General features: G+C 49.5%; 1 protein-coding gene across 2 annotated transcripts in view; it reads left to right on the top strand.

Annotated features, from left to right (window-relative positions):
- PNKD (PNKD metallo-beta-lactamase domain containing) overlaps positions 1–17,454 on the top strand; it is a 72,853-nt gene that overhangs the window by 42,339 nt on the left and 13,060 nt on the right. Inside the window, exon 1 of one of the 2 annotated variants that reach the window (XM_086340424.1) lies at positions 7,427–7,835. The exons of the other annotated variant lie outside the window; for it this stretch is intronic. Within the exon in view, the coding sequence (XP_086196550.1) occupies positions 7,675–7,835 (161 nt within the window). The 5' untranslated portion in view covers positions 7,427–7,674. Of the gene's footprint in view, positions 1–7,426; positions 7,836–17,454 lie in introns of those variants that run through there. 2 annotated transcript variants of the gene reach the window in all.

Raw genomic sequence — 17,454 nt, 5'->3', positions numbered from 1 at the left:
TCTCCAGGCAAGAACACTGGACTGGGTTGCCATTTCCTTCTCCAACGCATGAAAGTGAAAAGTGAAAGGGAAGTCGCTCAGTCGTGTCCGACTCTAGCGACCCCATGGACTGCAGCCTACCAGGCTCCTCCGTCCATGGGATTTTCTAGGTAAAAGTACTGGAGTGGGGTGCCATTGCCTTCTCCGAGGGTAATTATAGTTAATCATTAATAAATACTTGGTGCAAACTATCTGTTCTTTTTACAGAGGAGACTGAGCCCTTCCCATCCCCTCGCCCTGCCCCACCACACCTGGAGATGACCAGAAAGAGGATGGGCCTTTAGGTTTGGAACTAGAGGGGGAAGCTGGAGTGGACACTTCTCTTTGGGAGTGATGAGTGATAGCAAGTGATTGAAGTCAGGGGAAGCAGTAAATGTGAGGGATGACAGCAGAAGGGGAAGCTGTAGGGGGTGTGAGAAGGGAACCAGAGGACAAACACGTTGATAAAGGAACTGTACTCCAATTTAAAAAAAGAACAAGGCACAGTCATGACCACTGGAAATTTATTTCATTGCTTAAATACTGTTCCACACATCATGGGACACATGTTTTCGATCGGAAAGCAGAGCCTTGTTAGAATTCTTTTTTATTCATCATATTATTTATTTGGCTGCGCCTGGTCTTAGTTGTGGCATGTGGAATCTATAGTTGTGACGTTCAAACTCTTAGTTGCAGCATGTGGGATCTAGTTCCCTGATCGGGCATCTCTGAACCTGGGCCCCTGCACTGGGAGTTCAGAGTCTTAGCCACTGGATCACTAGGGAAATCTTAGAATCCTTTTTTTTTTTGATAAATAAAATATGTTTTATTTCTTCACACACACACAAAAAGACCCAGAGGACACCGTGACATGGAAGCTGAAGGCTCTGCTCAGAGGTTAAGTGACAAAGACAGAACAGTGACAAATTTGTTGGAGGTTCCTGTGGTCAGAGTCAAATTAGGATTGAATGATGAGGGTAGAGGCTCAGGAGAGGGACCTAGGAATTGATGGGAAGTGAAAATGAGGCAGCAAGGAGGACTACTTTCTTTGTTTTAATAAAATAATACTTTTTAATTAAAGTAGTAATTCCTTCTTATCATAGAAGTTTAGAAAATATTTTTAAAGTGTAAAAAAGAAAACAAGTGATACCCTATTAGTCAATCAATTAAAGATCATCATTATAGCATTTTGAATATTTTTCCATGCATTTTTGTTTATAGCCATCATATCAATTACACAAAATTTCTACAGTTTTGTATCTTGTTTCCCCTCCCCTCCATTTTAGATTAGAATGTAAAATTTATCCATAGTGCTAGTTTGGGTGTTTTGGCTGCAAGTATCAAAAAAAAAAAAATTAGAAGTGGCTTAGACAGTAACAACAATATTTATCTCACATAACAAGAAATTCAGGGGCTAATCCAGACAGGTTAATTCAGGGGCTCGGTACTGTCTTCAAGGATGCTAGTTCCATCCACACTTTTGCTCTGCCATCTTTAGCTGTTGGAATTGCCTCTTGGGCCGCTCCCTCATAGACCTAAAATGGCTGCCATAGTTCCAGGCATCACAGGCAGGCAATAGCATCCCAGAAAAAGAAAAGAGCAGAGCCCTATTATATTCTGTTTTGACAACTATGAAAGGCCTATTTGGCTCAGATGATAAAGAACCTACCTGCAATGTGGGAGACCTGGGTTCGATCCCTGGGTCGGGAAGATCCCCTGGAAAAGGAATGGCAATCCACTTCAGTGTTCTTGCCTGAAAAATCCGAGGGACAGAGAAGCCTAGGGGACTACAGTCCATGGGATCGCAAAGAGTCAGACATGACTGAGCAACTAACACCTTCACTTTCCAGCCTATTTCCCTCCCCATCTCAGCCTGGAGCAAATCACCGTGTGACCTGGAGGGACTGACTTGGTATTTCGGTGCCCATGTTTTATCTATGCTAATGGGAATTATATCCATGTTTGATTCATAGGGTTGTCACGAGAACTGACAGTTAAACTCTGTAAAGCACTTACAATAGTGCCTGGCACATGATTTGTGCTATATAAATATTTGCTATTATTATCTAATGGCAAGAACTGTCTCATATTCCTGAGTCTAACCAATCACTTGGCAGGGCCACGAGAGCAGCAGTTGGCTTGGACCAGTTGGGAGGAGGGGCTCACATGGGAGCCCTAGCTGTTCACAGGCTCAACAGGGGTTAACAAGGAAAGCAGGGAGGGTTGGAGAATGGGTATCAATCAAGCAGCAGGATCAACGACACCGGTACTGTTTTTTAAAAACGATGTTTACTGACATGAACTCTGTTCTGTTTGTGTGTATTCTGTTCTTTAAAAAAAACTTTTTATTTTGAAATTATTTCAGGCTTAGAAAATATTTGCAAAAAATACGAGGCGGTCCCATACACCTGCCACCTAGCTTCCCTAAATGTTCACTTCTTACTTTTAACTACAGTGTTAGAGTCAAAACCAGGAAATTAACATTGATACAAATCTAAAAACCTCTCTACAGTCATTATTCAAATTTTGGCAGTTGTCCCCCAGTGTTCTTTTTCTGGTCCAGGATCCAATCCAGGATCAATCATACCACGGGTTCTAACTATAAACACCATTTTAGGGACTCCTTTGGTGGTCCAGTGGCTAAGAATCCACCCTCCCAGTGCAGGGGACCGGGATTCTATCCCTGGTCAGGGAACTAGATTCCACATGCCACAACTTAAAAAAAAACAAAAGACCCTGCATGCCACAACTAAGACCTGGAACAGCCACATAAATAAATAAATAAATAAATAAATAATAATAAAAGAAAAGTGATGACACGCACATCATCTTTAAACGAAATAGAATAAAAAATAAACATTTTAAAGCTGCACAGAGGTTCATAGAACCTCAACTCTTCCCTTACTGCCTGACTTCTTGGCTATTTACAGCCTCACCATTGTGTACATTGGGGGCAGATCTTTTGCAGGTTGCTAAAAAGGAATTATTGAGTCAAAGGATGTATATTTTTTAAAACCTTGATGCATATTGGAATTGTTGTCTGGAAAATTGTACAAGTTGATACCCAATCTGTATGAATCATACAATTCATACCAATGTATGAATACTCAATGTATGAAGCTTTTGACAGAGTGGATCACAACAAACTGTGGAAAATTCTGAAAGAGGTAGGAATGCCAGACCACCTTACCTGCCTCCTGAGAAACCTGAATACAGGGCAAGAAGCAACAGTTAGACCCGGACATGGAACAACAGACTCGTTCCAAATGGGAAAGGAGTATGTTAAGGCTGTATATTGTCACCCTGCTTATTTAACTTCTGTGCAGAGTATATCATGCGAAATGCCACGCTGGATGAATCCCAAGCTGGAATCAAGATTGCCAGGAGAAATATCAACAACCTCAGATATGCAGATAATACCACTTTAATGGCATAAATTGAAGAGGAACTAGAGAGCCTCTTGATGAGGGAGAAAGAGGAGACTGAAAAAGCTGGTTTAAAACTCACCATTCAAAAAACTAAGATCATGACATCCAGTCACATCACTTCATGTCAAGTAAATGGGGGAAAAGTGGAAACAGTGACAGATTTTATTTTCTTGGGTTCCAAAATCACTGCTGATAGTGACTGCAGCCATGAAAGACGCTTACCCCTTGGAAAGAAAGCTATGACAAACCTAGACAGCATGATAAAAAGTATCACTTTGCCGGCAAAAGTTTATCTACTCAAAGCTGTGGTTTTTCCAGTAGTCATGTACAGATGGGAGACTTAGACCATAAAGATGGCTGAGTGCCAAGGAATTTATGCTTTTGAATTGTGGTGCTGGAGAAAACTCTTCACTTCTTGGACAGCAAGGAGATCAAACCAGTCCATCCGAAAGGAAATCAACCCTGAATATTCACTGGAAGGACTGATGCTGAAACTGATGCTCCAATACTTTGGCCACCTGATACGAAGAGCTGACTCACTGCAAAAGACCCCGATGCTGGGAAAGATTGAGGGCAGGAGGAGCAGGGCGTGACAGAGGATGAGATGGTTGGATGGCATCACCGACTCAATGGACTTGAGTTTGAGCAAACTCTGGGTGATTGTGAAGGACAGGGAAGCCTGGAGTGCTGCAGTCCATGGGTCGCAAAGAGTTGGACAGGACTGAGCGACTGAACAACTACTGGGCTGGGCTGACTTCCAGCTGTGAGTGGGTCCAGGTCGCCTCTATGTGTCTTTGACTCCCCTTAGTCCAGCATCTGACTACCCGGAATGTTCTCACGGTGAAAGTTGTGGCTAAAGTCTAAGTTAACCATTACAGCATATTTAAGACCTCTTTTGTATCATGTCTGCTAACATTCCATTGGCAAAAGCAAGTCACAAGACCAAGTCCAACATCAGTGGTGTGGGAGAAGTATATTTCACCTCCATGGGAATGCTGTGTAGTCACACGGTGAAATGTATATTTTCAGGGAGAGATGAAGAATTGAGAACCAAAATGCAATCTATTAATACCACACACAAGGAGAGAGCCTTTCAGGAAACTAGGTTGTGTTAAGATAAAGGCAGAACATAAATTAGATATGGACCCAAGGTCAAGGCCAGATTTTGGTTTGTTTTTTTTCTTTGGTTCCACTACATGGCTTGTAGGATCTTAACCAGGGATTGAACCCTGCTCTGTGCAGTAGAAGTTCAGAGTCCCAAACACTGGAAAGTGAAAGTTGCTCAGTCATGTCCAACTGTTTGCGACCCCAAGGACTATACTGTCCATGGAATTCTCCAGGCCTGAATACTGGAGTGGGTAGCCTTTCCCTTCTCCAGGGTATCTTCCCAACCCAGGGATCGAACTCAGGTCTCCTGCATTGCAGGCGGCTTCTTTACCAACTGAGCCACCAGGGAAGCCAACCACTAGACTGCTAGGGAATTCCCAAGGGAAGTTTTTAAAGCAAGGAGACACTTGAGTTTGCTTATAGAGTGAGAAAAAGTGGAGGCCAGGAGAAATACTGCTTGACGATATGAATAAGAAGAGCTAATAGCATTTCCTCTAAAAATTTCGTATGTAAGTCGCAAAATTTGTAGAAGGCTGGCTGGGCAGGGAAATTACTTCCTCTAAGAAGCATATTGGCTGAAAGCAAAGGAACTGGAGCTGGGCCTGAGGTTTTCAATAATAACTGTGGATAATGAGAGGAGATCTCAGCAAAATAAAAGCTCTGCCAAGCGCAGGCTGATCTTCATCTTAGCAGTGCCCCCCAAGCCAAATGTCTGCAAGCAGTGAGGTATTACCGGGTATAAAGTGCAGGACAGGGTGAATAATGAAGCATCGATCTGGCTAGGGCAAAAGATTATCATGGGAGAGGTGTGTATGTGCTCAGTGGTGAGGTTGTGTCCAGCTGTTTGCAGCCCCATGGATTGTAGCTTGTCAGGCTCCTCTGTCCATGAAATACCGGAGTGGGTTCCCATTTTCTACTTCAAGGGATCTTGCTAACCCAGAGATTGAACCCATGTCTCTTTAGTCTCCTGCATTAGCAGGTGGATTCTTTACCACTAATGCCACCTGAGGTGAAACCAAAGTGGATTTGGAGTGAATATTGAACGTCTTCCAGAATAGTTCAAGAGGGGAAGGTAGTTTCCTGGCCCTGTGTGAATTCTCCAAAACACCCACTCTCACTGCTTATCCCCAGCTTTGTCCAGCTCCCTGCATTTCATAAAATGTATGTTGGATGATTAGCTACAATCTTGTAAATGTGTGTGTAGCATGAGATAGATTTAGCCTTCAATCATTTCTGTATCTGCAATCTCATGCTTGAGCCTGCATTTCCTGTTTCAGATGTCAGGGACTGTGTTTTGATTTCTCAATATCATGCCTGGCACAGCCATACCTGCAGAAAGGTGTGTTCACAGTGACTTTTGACCAGGCTCCATAATTCTTCACTTTGCATGTATAGACACGGACTTAGAGACACACAAGTTCCCTTGGCCCAGAAGGGCCTTCTACAAACTAGCTTGTTAGTGTTCTCAGCCCTGCCTCTTTTGCAGCGTACACAGGGGTTTAATTCATTTCGATCTGATTCTTGTTTATTGGGAGCCCTTTATGTGCCAGGCACTGAGAAGAAGCTGAATTATGGGTATGGAGACAGGAAGGGAGAAGGCTATAGTTCTGACCTTTAAGATAAGAGAAACTTAACTGTCTGGAGTTACAGAATGAAACCCAGGATTGGGTGTTGGGATTATAATTCAGTTTGGGGATAATTTAACATGTATCTTGGCTTTTTCTTCAGAAGTGGGTGAGGAGTGAGGCCTCCAATTCATTGTGCATAATGAGCCTATACCTGGATGCTCTCCACACTTGGAACTCAATCTTTAGATCCAGTGATCTACTCAGAGTACATCAGAGGGAAAGAGAAAATGTGTGGTTTGGGGGTCAGGTTATTCAGCCTCTCTCAAGCCAGAGCACAGGCAGAGGCAAAGAAACAGAAGAAAACAAGAGCCCTGCCTCCCCCACTCCCTCCCCAACCATCTTCCTGCAGGAGAGATCACTGCCTTCACTGTTTGCAGATTTCCTTCCCTCCCTCTGCAGGGCTAAGGCTAGGGTTGCAGCTGGAAGAAGTCCAGCCCCAGTTCCAGTTTGTCCAAATTTATAAAGATCACCATGCCAGTCTTTACATTTTCTTCCAGCCCACTGATCGTAACCTCTGGAACTCATCTGGAAGGCAGTATGGTGGGGGTGGAGGGGTCAGTGATGTGGAAATCCCACCGGTTTGGGCTATTTGGGGTCCTATTCCTGTTTCTGCCATCATTTTTGTATAATCTTGGTGGAATCACTCCCTCTCAGCCTCTGGGATGTCTTATCATTCAGGGCATGGCTTACATTTCACTTGCTCAGGGAAGCCCTTCCACATCTAAATTGGCCCTCTCTGACCTCCATAAACCACAGTGTTATAATCACACAGCAGGTAGGTATGTATGTGTATATATACACACATGTGTATATGTATATGTGTGTATATATACACACATGTGTATATGTAAGTATAGTAAGTGCATAGATAATTGTTTGCTTATTTGGTTTGTTTCTCCGAGAGATTCTAGGCTCCAGGAATGCCGAGAATGTGTGTCTTTGACCCTTGCATCCTCAGATCCTGGCACGGAGCCTGGCACAAAGGAGGACACAGAAAATTCGTTTAGTTAATGAATAAATGAATGAACGGCAGCTGACCTACGTTATCCCCCAGGTTCCTTCCAGCTGAAAAAGTTTATGAGGCTAAGGTTTCCTGCCAAGAAGACGTCCCCAGGACCTCTCCCAGAGCTCCCTAATGGGGCAAGGTGGGGTGTAGGGCCGAGCCCCGGGCTCTGGCAGTTGTACACCGGGATTAGCGCAGGTCGGATGCTGGCTCCGGCGCGGCCCCGCCTTCCGGCCGGCCAGCCCGGGGCGGGGCCAGGCCGCCTCCAGCCGGGTGGCATTCGGGGAGTCGACAGTACCCAGGGTGGCGAGTGGGCGGGTTCGAACTCGAGTCAATGGCGGGGCGGGGCCAGAACGCCCCCAGTCTCCCCGCCGGCTGGTGCAGGGGGCGGGGCCCCAAGCCCTCAGGTTCCCCACTTGGGGGCCTGGGCCGAGCCGTCGCCTAGCAACGCCCCGCCCCGCCCCCTGGGCCGCGGGCGCCTGCCCCCAGCATGGCCTGGCGAGGCTGGCCTGCGTCGTGGTTGTGGGTCGCCAGCTGCGGGCTGCTGCTCCTAGTCTTCGTCCTGCTCTTGAGCCCCCGCAGTTGCCGAGCGCGGCGGACCCTCCGCGGCCTGTTCATGGCGCGTAGCAAGAGGCTGCTCTTCCGAATCGGGTTCGTGCGGGGCTCCGGCGGGCTGCGGGGATCGGGAAAGCTGGCGTGCTGGAAAAGGGACTAGAGGAGGGGTGCTGGGGGAGGGCTTAGGGGTTCTGACAGGGCTAGGGCTGGGGGATCCAGGGCCGGAGCTAAGAACGATCAAAGAGGCAGGCTAGAGAAGCTACTGATTTGGCGAGGGGGCGGCGAGGGCTGACGAAGTGAAGAAACTGGGGGTGAGTGGAAAATTGGGTTGGGCTGGGGAAAGCAGTTTGCTGGGGGAAGCAAGCCGGGGTAGCCAGAGAAGGGGGCTTTGAGAGGACCTCTAGAGAAAAGAGCCAGATGAGGGGTTGGAGAAAAGGGAGCTGGAAAAAGAGAACAGGTGCAGGATCCCGGGCCCCCCCCACTCCCCAAGTTCCCTCCGGTGGGCAGGTCCTGGAGAGAAGGAATGTCAGATGACTGAGTCTCACCTGAAACCGCTAACTCTTTCCGTGTGTCCCTGGTCCTCTCCCCATCACTCAGCTTCCCACCACCCAATGCAAGCACTTCTGTCCCAAGCGGGATTCCCCACTCCCACTCTGTAGGTCAGTCTGTCCCTTTCCTTGACATCCCTGTCTCCCCCACCGCCCTTGTCATAAGCCCCAGCCTGTGAAATCCGACCCTAATCACTCAGCCTGACTTGTTGAAGGTTCACTGACCTCCAGTGACTTATTCCTTTCTGACCTCCACCCCTTACCCCAGTCTTCACTCTTCTCTTACCCCTACTTCTCCTGACAGGACGGAGTAAGATGGTAACCAGCCCTGTTCTGCCTTATAGGCAGTAAGAATCAGGGTAAGAGTCACAAGAGGAAGGCTTCCTAGGGTCTCCATCCCCTTCCCAGGACCAGCAGGGCCAGGGGGCAGGCCCTCAGACCACACTTGAAGGCCAGTGATGTTGGCCTAGGAACTGTGGGAGCCCTGGCCCAAGGCCAGGTTCAGGCGAGAGCTGAAGCTGGGGAATTTCCTGAGTTTCAGAGAAGAGGTTGTACAATTCACCCCTCCTCTCGTGACCACCCCAGATAGCCCAGAAACTTTATCCCTAGGATTATCCTCACTCAGTCTAAGACACAGAGATGTAAGGGCCCAGTGGGGGAAAAACTGAAAAAACAAGGGGTGAGGAGGAATCCTGTGTGTGTGCCTTATGGGGGCATTCACATCTCTAATAACCCACACAATGATCACATTCTCAATAATGCTCCAGCTAAGTCACCATTGCTCTGCAAACAGCATTAAAATAATAAGATTCACAAATATTTAAATATTTACATATGTGAGATTAAAAAAATATATTGCTCCTCACAAAATTTCTGAAAATTTTATAGCTCTATTTGGGGAAAGATTTTTAAATCTATTTCTAGCTTTCAGCATCAGTAACATTGAAGTCATATAAAAAGCCAGAGAAAGTGAAAAAGTCTCCACAAGTGACTGGAATCAGAAGTCCTGAGGTCAAAAATTTCCAAGATTGCCAACTCAGAATCCGGAAGGTTTGGGTATTCCTAGAACATGGGATCTGGGTGTTTCCAAATCCTCAAACCTGGAATTGTCCGAGAGCTTCTCAGGAATTCAGTAATCCATGAGCTTTCCTGTGGCTGGATTTCAAGGTTGCCTTGGAATCAGCTCCCCAAATTTGCAGAGCAGGAGGGCGTGCCTGGAATCAGAGTCCCAGATCCTGCCTGTACAGGATCTGGGAAACAATCAGTCCAGTCCCTCGGGTGGGAGGCTGCTGGCTGCTGGGAGGGACTGGGGGTGTCAGCAGGAAACTGGTCTGAGGGAAATGGGCAGGTGTTGATGCTGTGAGGGCGTCTCCAGGAAGGATGGAGAGGGAGGGGCCGGGATGGTGCATGACGTGAGGGGAGGGGCAGAGCGCATGGACACACTCCACCCTGAACTTGTGGCTGAGGACCACAAGGAGAGGGCTGTACTGGGGGGCTGGAAAGTGGACAGTGGAGATGGGAAGCTGTACTGGGAGAGGAGTCCTTGTTGATGTTATCAGTAGTAACAGTCCTCACTGGTATTTGATGTTATGAAGTGTTATATAGGGCTTTCTTCAAACATAACCACCATTGTCTTGGGATGGCGATAACTGGGCACAGCAGAGGGTCGATCTGAGCTAACCTGAGGTGGACACACGCATTCAAGACTGCAGGGCCTGGGAGGCAATGTACAGTAGTTAAGCACATAGCATTGGGGTCAGATAAATCTGCTTTTGAATCCCAGCTTTATTGCTCAGTAGCTTTGTGACCTTGGACAAATAACTCCGCCTCTCTGTGCCTCAGTTGTTGGCATCTGTAAAATGGGCCTGGTGATAGTGCCTACCTCAGAGGGCTCCTATGGGGATCAAATGAAATTGTACACAGGATCTGGCTTATAGTAAGTGCTCAGGAAATGTTAGCAGTTATTCTTTCTATAGTATGGGGGATGTGGGGAGGGAAGATACATGGCATTAGGCCAGCCATGGCTCCTTCTGGAGCTTCCTTTTTTTTTTTTTTGGCCACACCATGTGGCATATGGGATCTTAGTTCTCTGAGCAGGGCTCAAACCCATGCCCCCTGCAGTGGAGGCACAGTCTTAATCACTGGGCCACCAGGGAAGTCCCTCAACTTTTTTTTTTTTAAGCTTCCTTACGTGCTTCTTCCCAGGTGGCTCAGTAATAAAGAATCCACCTGCCAACGCAGGAGCTGCAGGTTCAATCCCTGGGTCGGGAAGATCCCCTAGAGGAGGAAATGGCAACCCACTCCAGGATTCTTCCCCAGAAAATCCCATGGAGAGAAGAGCATGGTAGGCTACAGTCCATGGGGGTCCCAAAGAGTCAGATGCAACTGAGTGACTGAGCACACACACATTCTTCTATTGTCTTCCAAGTGTATCCTGCTCACTTACTCTCAGGAAATCCCACATCCCTTCGTTCATTCAGTGACCCCCACCCCTCCTTACTGCCCTGGGTCAGGATTGCGGGATCACTGATAGGAGCTGTTCTCAAGGAGTCAGATAGAGGAACAGGGACCCTAACTGGCCAGAGGCACAGGGCATGATAGATTCCCCAAGAGTGACAGGGTGTGCCTGGGCAGGCTAGGATTGGGAGTGTGTGCTCCCCTCTGTGTGCCCCCTGCCTCATGCCTCAGTTTCCCTTTTGCCCCTTTGTCTTCTCAGTGGTAGTTGAGGAGGTTTGGTTAGAGAACAGGACCCTGAGCAGGGCCTGTCTGCAGAGGGAGCAGTGAATGGGGAATTAGGCTGAGTTCCTGCATGCAGGGATGGGAACCATCTTTCAGAGCTGAGAAAGTGGAAGGCAGCCAGCTTCTGAAATGGACAGTCCGGCAGACAAAGCCCTCCCACCCTCCCTGACCAAGTCCCCTCTTCATTCCTAGGCATAGAAGATCTTTCTTGAATCTCCTGACCCAAGTGAAAAGCTGTCCCAGGACAAACATTGCTTGCTCCACTCCTGCAAGAGAAAAGCCCTTCTCTGGGGCCAGTGAGGACCAATGGTTTGATTTCAAAGAGAGGGCAGGAGTCCTGAGCTGAGGACCCTAGAGTGAATGACCCACCTGCTTGTGGCCAAGGCCACACAGAGGCGGTGGGCTGGGCCATCCACAACACGGCCTTCAGGAGGGAAGCAGGGAGGGTCCTCTTCTGCAGGCCTTGGAGCCCTGGAGAGCCGCAGCACCAGCACCCATAGCAGCTCCTCTGCCGGATGTCCCCGTAGGTGTGCCCTTCCCCAGGCCGTGCTGCCTGCAGAATGGAGTCCACACCCCTCGCCCAGGCCTTTGGGGCCCTCCCACACCCCCTCCAGAGCTGCCCAATCCCACCTTCCCCAGGCCCTGTGCTCTTGCTGTAGTTCTCTCTGGGGTCTGCCAGACCTTCCTCCCTACATCAAATATTATTTCCTCAAAGCTCATCCTCAAACTATGCCCAAAATCTGAACACTCACCCCACTTCCACTGCTACAACCCTGAGCCAACCCCAGGTCGCCTCGCACCTGATCTCCTAAATTGACAGCTCCCTTCAGCCTTTGTACTCACAAGAGCACTCTCAGCAAGGCAACCAGAATCAAACCTTTAAGATTTAAGTCAGAAATGTGCCACTCCTCTGCTTAGAACCCTCCAGAATGGCTCCCTCTGGACCTGCCCATCCTCCACCTCACTGTTTCTGGTGGTTTTTTGTATGCCCTTCACCTTGCTCGTTGGATTTCAGCCACAGGCCACTTTGCTGTTCCTCAAGCATTCTGAGATAGTCTCACCTCCAAGCTCTTTTGTCACTGTTCTCTCTCACTAGACCCTTCTTCCCCCAGATGGCCACGTGGCTGTGCCTGGCTTCCTTCAGGTCTCTGCTCAGATTTCACTGTGTTAAAAAGGCCTACCCTGACCACCCTGTATAAAAATCGCAGGGTCCCAACGCCTGCAGTCTTACTCCACAGCGTGCTCACGTGCGTGCTCAGTTGCTCAGTCACGTCCGACTCTGCAGCCCCATGGACTGCAGCCTGCCAGGCTCCTCTGTCCATGGGATTCTCCAGGCAAGAACACTGGAGTGGGTTGCCATTCCTCCTCCAGGATCTTCCCGACCCAGGGGCTGAACCTGGGTCTCCTGCATTTCCTGCATTGGCAGGCAGGTTCTTTACCTCTGAACCACCTGGGAAGCCCCTTCTCCACAGTACATATCACCATGTGACATCCTATATATCGACTTGCCTGTTGTTTACTGGCTTTCTCCCTCAATCAGAATATGAGCCAGATGAGGGAAGAAACTTCTTTCACTACTGTATCCCAGCTTCCAGAGCAGTGGCTGACACAGAGTTGCCCTCATTAAAGGGCTTTGGAGTTAATAAAAGCTTGGCCCAAATGCTATCTCCTCCACAAAGCTTGTCCAGCCTCTCCAGTCAAAGTTCATCACTGCCTCCAGACTGACCCCTGGCATTGTCTGTCCTCTTAGAGCTTTCATTGTGTATTCTTGCTTGTTCCTGCATCAGGTGTTCATAGTGTGATTTCCTCACTGGACTCCCACAGGCCAAGCCCAAGGAACAGGGCTGAATCAGGAGGGCCTGGGGTTGGGGTGAGGAGGGGACGGATGGAGGCGGGAGGGAGGGCCAAGAAACAGACCCACACCAAACAAAACCCTAGGGCCTTGGCTGGGCAGGTGGCCTGGGATTTTAGGCAAGGAGACACAAATAGTCCAGGCCTCCTGCCCAGGACTGAGATCTGACTGTGCCTCTGGTCCTCCCCGGGAGCCCTCAGGAGCCACTCCTCCTCCCCTTGGGAAAGATGCTAAAGGCTGGAGAGGGCTGCAAAGTCAGCAGAGGACCGAACCGGATGAGGGGATGGGTATGAAGATGGGGCCTGTGGTCTCCCAGTCGGGCCTGTGTCTTGACCTGTTGCAGGCACTGCCCCTCTCCTGGTCATGGGGAAGTTGTCCCCCGACCCCTCAAGGCCTTGCTGGCAGCTTCAGGAAACTCTTCACCCTCTAGGGCCTTTTTCGCTGTCTCGTTATCTTCTTCAGTTTCCTCAATTTGGGGAAAGTGCAAAACATCTCGTGGCTCAGTTTGTTCCTGAGGGGCCTCTGAGCAGGCTGTGCTCCAGCAGGACTCTGTGTCCTGGGGGAGTCCAGGTCCCTAGGCCTGCAGACAGGCATTTCCTGTTTGCTTTCATAAAGATTGCCTGTCACTGGTCAGATGAAAAGCCTGGGAAAAGCTGGGTCCCGGGTGGAGACCGGTAGGGGAGGCAGGCAGGAGAGGAGAAGCCAAAAGCACCCCCTGACCAGAGTCCTCTCAGCCTGGGCTTGTTGTCCAGCTGGTGGAGTCTGGGGCCAGGGCCCAGCTGGGACAGGCAGCCCCCAGGCCTGTCTCAGGGCTGCCCGGGATGGCGAGACTGCTCGCGGGAGGAGGCGGGGAGAAGAAGAGCTTCATTGTGTGCTCTCCACTGTGCGCCAAGAGAAGGGGGTGGAGGGAGGGCTGTGTGTCACTCTCCCCAGCTGTCCCATGGGGCCTCCCATGGGGCCAGAGGCTCAAACTCAGATACCAGAGAAGCCACGCTCTGGTTCAGTGAGGCGAGGAGTGAAAGGTATGCCTGTGGCCCCCAGTGGGGATGGCAGGTGCTTCATCCTGCAGCCCTGACCCCAGGCGGAGGGCCCCCTCAGGCCCCTACAAGGCTGCCCCAGACCGGCTACCCCCACCCCAGCCCCACTCGGTAGAGTGTTTTTTCTGTCTCCCACCTGGGTCCCAGAGGACCAATTAGGAAACTTGCTTTTCTTTTTGGTGAGGTGATGGTGGGTAGTTCCGGGCCCCAGAACTGCTTTATCAGAGTCCACGAGTGGGTGGTAAACCGAAGAGGAAAAGGTCAGCATCTTCGGGTTCCACCAGCACCCCCAGATCATACTGATGCGTTCTGGCACATTCTCGCGCTGCAGGGAGTTTGAATCCCACATCAGGCCCTGCAGAGGTCCATGTCATTGTGTAAGTCACCTGAACTTCCCAGGCTCAGCTGCTCATTCAGAGGGGAAGAGCACTTGGTTTTACAGAGCAGGAAACTGAGGCTTGGGGAGTGAGTTTCTGCTTCTTACCTCAGGCAACAGAAGAAAGGGAGCTGTGAGCCCCATTACAGGGGACGGCGACATCCCAGCAAGATGGGGGGCTAGGAGATGGGAGGCAGGTTCTTCCCAGGGACTCATTCACTTTTGCATTTTCCCGTCTTTTTTTCCTAAATTCTCTTGTCCATCTGGCTTGCGCTGCTCCCTTTGAAACCATCCACCCAGTCATGGTTCAGGGCAGAGAGTGGCAGAGCCTAGACTGAAAGAGGTCTCCAGGATTCTCCACTCAAGGCACCTTCTCCTGAGAGCTGCTGGGGTCTCAGACCCTCTGCGGTCCTCAGGAAAACTGCGCATGTGAGGAGGTGGTCTGGGGAGAGAGTTCACAGAGTTCAAAGGCTTGTGTCTCATAGAGACTGAAACTAGTGCTCCAGGAGTTTCCAGAGGCCAGATGCCCGGCTGTGTCTGAACACTGTAATTACCCCGACAAATATGTTTTCCCAGCAAAGGCCCTCAAAGGAATTGAGTCTGACCCCAAATAGTTCAGGCCCACTCATCTCATCCTACCTGCTTATTAGGGGTTTGCAATGGTTAAAAGTGTGAATGAACTCCAGGAACTTTACTGGCCATCCAGTGATTAAAACTCCGTGCTTCCACTGCAGAGGGCGTGGGTTTGATCCCTGGTCAGGGAACCACATGCCATTAAAAAAAAAAAAAAGAAGAGTGTGGGCTCCGGGATCAGGCTGCCCAACCACTCACTGCTCTGTGATCTTGAGCAAATCCCTTTCCACCTCTCTGGGCTCCGTTGGCCTTATCTGTGAAATGGAGGAAATAATGATACCTGACTCGGGGTTGCTTGGAGGATGACAGGAGATAACCAACGAGAGGCACTGAGCCCACTGGTGGGGTCTGGGAAAGCTGAGGGAAAGGTCATTCTTATTAAAGATGAGGCCAGTGGGCTCCGGAGAGATGTTCTAACCTGTGGGGCAAAGCCAGGACTGTGGACCCGTCTTCAGACCCCCTTGCCTCTGCTCCCCCATCTCCTCCACTTTAGAGGCCCTGGGTGCAGACCCTAGGCCGGGGAAGTTGAAATTTTGTGCCCCATTGACACAGCCTCACCCAGGCCCTTGGGTCTAGATGACCTGCTTATCAGAGTACCCTGCTCTACCTTGTGGGTCCCACCAGAAGAGGGGAGGGACTTGGAAGCAGGTGGGTGAGGTGGGAAGGGAAGAGCCAGGGCAGGGGTGGCTGTAATTCAGGCCTCCGATACCCTCACTGGGCATCACAGCCTGGCCTGGGGCAAGTTAGGTGGAGCCGCAGTCAGTGCTGACAGTCCGCTTTCTATGCCCGTCACGTTTATACTTACATCCCTGGCCCTGTGCTGCCTTTCCTGCTCACTTAGCCAGGGTTTTGTGAGTCCTGGTTCTGTGCTGGGCCAGTGCTAGGGGGTTGCAGAGGAGCCACGAGAAACAGGCTGGTGACCGCCCGCCCCTTGCGGGCGCTGCATGGCACTGCATGGCTCTGATTAGGGCACCAGGTAGAAGTTGATAAGGCGCAGCCACTGCCCCGGGGCTCAGCTGCTCCTGAGCGCCCCAGATGGAGCAGGGGAAGGCAGCTTTCTACCAGGATAATCAGGCCCTGGGTGCCGAGGTCCAGCCCCGGCTGATTCAGGGTATTCGAAGGAGAGACGGCCTAGGCGACTATTTATATGCTAATTAGAGATACAAAGAGTAATAGAATGAGGATAGCTCAGTAGGAAAATTCAGTGGAGAAAAGAGGCTGAGTAGCTTGGTTTACGCGGAAAATCAATATAACCCGTGACACCAGGTTAGCTCTGACCACGGAGGCCGCAGGCGCCCTCTCGAATAACGGAAGGTGCCCCACCTTAGACACCTTCTCGAGTGGGTCTTAGAAGCCCAGGCAAATAAATGGTTGCAGAGGATATCCGCGCTCCAGATGGAGACTTCAGCCAGAAGTTAAAGGGAAGAATGACATGGGGAGACCAAGCGTTGGTGAGCAAGGCCCGTAGCTTTATTTTCAACAAGGGCTTTTATACCCTAAGTTACACATAGAGGCTAATAGGGGATGCAAAGTCAGCAGTTTTTGATCCTTATCAAAAACCAGGGTTTCTTTCCTGCAAATTTATCGTATACAAATGGTTTAGGTGATTTACATCATCTTCTGGCCAGAAGGCCTATTAACATCTTATGACTCTTGACAAGGACTTATCAACAAAGACTTATTTTCTCTAAGAGTAATTATTTTAAGGTTTGGCGCCATCTTCCGAAGATAAAATTGCATTCCTATAGGGCGGATGTGTAATGGGTTTACAACAAAGAAAAGAATTTATTACCTTAAGGGTCTAAAGTTACTAACACCAAGGCCACTACTTATTTTTTCTACATATCATCTATTAATTAATACACATTCAAGGATACAATTCAGGGGATGTGAAAACTTGGCAACAAACATTGGCTCATGAATGAAATCCTCTACTAGTCTTATTCTGACAGTTTCTAACTCTCTGAGAGGCTCTAAGCTATTTGAATATCTTAAGCTTCCCCTGCCTCTCGAGGCTGGGAGACTGTAAAGAATCATATGCATAGCTGTAGGAGTCCGGGTAAATTTGTCAGGCGAGTTAGAGAGCCATCTGAGGGGTTTGGATTTAAACACTCCTAATTGCCCAGGAACTTTATTAATTGGAGCTGTAAGTTAACTCTTTGACAGAGAGAGAGAGATGGTGGTAGGGGACAGCCCCCAGTAAAGTCAGAGTTGAGAGCACAAAGCAATAAAGTAGGCAGACTCTGGTTTTTTTTGGGGGGTAGATGCTCGAGAATATCCGGGGGGACTCCTGAGGCTCGATCCCGCCTTTGCGTATGCCGAGCCTCCTTTCTCATGACCTTTGTCACGAGTGGAATGCCTCACCGGCTCCTGGCACCTGGGGTTGAGCCCAGCCCTGAAAAATGCTTGTATGTGTGTGTGTTAGTCGCTCAGTCGTGTCCAACTCTTGGTGACTGTGTGGACTGTAGTCCCCCAGGATCCTCTGTTCATGGAATTTCCCAGGCAAGAATATTGGAGTGGGGTGTCATTC

Source organism: Bos grunniens, chromosome 2 (genome assembly GCF_055505025.1).
Source record: "Bos grunniens cultivar Pamir isolate PY7600 chromosome 2, Bosgru_T2T1.0, whole genome shotgun sequence".
Lineage (NCBI taxonomy): Eukaryota > Metazoa > Chordata > Mammalia > Artiodactyla > Bovidae > Bos > Bos grunniens.
This window is presented reverse-complemented; position numbering and strand designations above follow the sequence as displayed.